At 37.6% G+C, this 1,858-nt stretch overlaps 2 protein-coding genes across 2 annotated transcripts in view; both read right to left on the reverse strand.

Moving 5' to 3' along the window:
- Positions 1-1,858, reverse strand: part of otos (otospiralin) — a 23,941-nt gene that overhangs the window by 14,867 nt on the left and 7,216 nt on the right. The gene's annotated exons all lie outside the window — the stretch shown is intronic.
- cops9 (COP9 signalosome subunit 9) overlaps positions 1,636-1,858 on the reverse strand; it is a 3,866-nt gene continuing 3,643 nt past the window's right edge. Inside the window, exon 3 of the mRNA XM_032504149.1 lies at positions 1,636-1,828. Within this exon, the coding sequence (XP_032360040.1) occupies positions 1,791-1,828 (38 nt within the window). The 3' untranslated portion in view covers positions 1,636-1,790. The remainder of the gene's footprint in view (positions 1,829-1,858) is intronic.

The following is a 1,858-nucleotide window of genomic DNA, read 5'->3' on the forward strand; positions in this document are numbered from 1 at the left end:
GACACACACATACACACACAATATTATTAGTGGGTCTCTGAAAAAGCCATATAGCTGTGGGTGTGGGTGATGCAATATCAGCACATCTGACTGCATTAGCCTGTAATTGATTTATACCACGCAGTAGTTTTACGAGTGTCAAGCCCGGCTCCTAGGGAGGTTTTATTAGATTTATAGAGAAATCGAGATCTGCTTCTTCACACCAAAAGTGATTTAAACTACAATAATTCATGTTGTTAGTATAGTTTAAAGAGAAGATACATCATTGGCTTCCATGTGAACATTGGCTTTTATGCAAGACACAGAGCCTAAACTTCATTTCCCTGTTCATTGTACTCTGAGACACATTGTGAATACTTTCTGTAATATTGTTTGTTTTTTTTATAAGGTTTTTATTATAGTTTGGGCACTGCCCCTTAATTGCAATGCAGGGAAATTGTAAAGACGGTGGAAACTTAACAGTTAAAGATTTTTGAAAAAATGCATTGTATATCAAAGTTCAACATTCAAAAACCCAAGCTTGAGCAATGATGAATGAATCATTTACGATTGGCACACAGACATATGTGACATCACAATTATTTTTTTTCTCCGAGAGAGCCCCGCCCACTTCAAACCAGTGCTAGTAGCCAAGGAAAAATAAAAACTACAGAAATTTCTCATGTGAAATAACCGAAATTATTGCACTTTTGGCAGACATTTCTGTGTAGGAATATGTTGTTCATTGTAAGAAGATGCTTTAGAATATATGTTTTTGGGCTCTTTAAGTTACTATTTGGCAGCGTCCAATTTTTGCAGCAACAGTTGGTGGAAGGCCTTTTCCTGGTCACCATGCCTATAACTCTGTGCACAAAGCCAGCACCTTAAAGAAATACTTTTCTCCCTTTGGTGAGGAAAAACTTGACTGGCCTGCACAGAGTCGTGACCTTCCCAGATGAGTCGAGGCTGTTATAGCAGAGGATTCAAATAGTCCTTTTAAATAATTGAGATCTAGGTCTTGGGGAATCCATACTTTTAGTCATGCATTGTAGCTTCTTTACAGTGTAATCACTTGTCAAGATCAGTTACCTTTATGTATCTGAGGCAAATTCTGCAATATGTTGACAATTGTAATGTAATGGTGTAAATACATTAAACTGAAGTATCTTATATTTTAAGCTCACACCTGCAACTGGTTTAGGTGGGCCTGCATCACCTCAGAAAGTTAATTAAAAAATCCAATTTTATCTCAAATTCATTCAACAGTCAATACAAATAGTTGAAGGCACGATTCTAATCTGAAAGTAAGAGTTATTCCATTTTCCCTATGTATGATAGCTGTAGAGTCTACACCTGAAAGCCTTAGCTGCTGTGTATTTTTTTTTTCAAGCATTTCCACATTTTTTGCAGCCCCTTTTCCTGTCCTATCGTGCCCCAACTGGACATCTAGTGGCCATGTTAACACTGTATCTTGTATGTAATTAAGTTTGCTAACAGGTGTTTTGCCGAGCCCACAAACCTACAATTCAGTTGGGAGCAGATTCAAACATGAAGACGACAAAACCATACTCATAATTTTCTCTAAAGCTGGAATGTAAGGGATTCTCAGAATTCACAGACACCTGGTTTACCACGGCAGCTTTTTTTTTGTAAAAAAAAAAAAAAAAGTCTTTATTTCAGTTTGGTGGTAAGTGACATGTAGGAGGAGGGGGCTGTACAAATCAGAGAGAACTCATAGTCAGAATAAGCCCATTTTCATAATTTCTTTTCTTATATACACGTTCACAGAAACACACAGATGCTGATGCTCATCACTGCAGGTCGTCGTCATCGAACAGATCCTCAAAGTCTGCAGGCAGTGAAAAAGAGAGAGTACAAG

The sequence above is a fragment of the Etheostoma spectabile genome, chromosome 22, assembly GCF_008692095.1.
Source record: "Etheostoma spectabile isolate EspeVRDwgs_2016 chromosome 22, UIUC_Espe_1.0, whole genome shotgun sequence".
Classification (NCBI taxonomy): domain Eukaryota; kingdom Metazoa; phylum Chordata; class Actinopteri; order Perciformes; family Percidae; genus Etheostoma; species Etheostoma spectabile.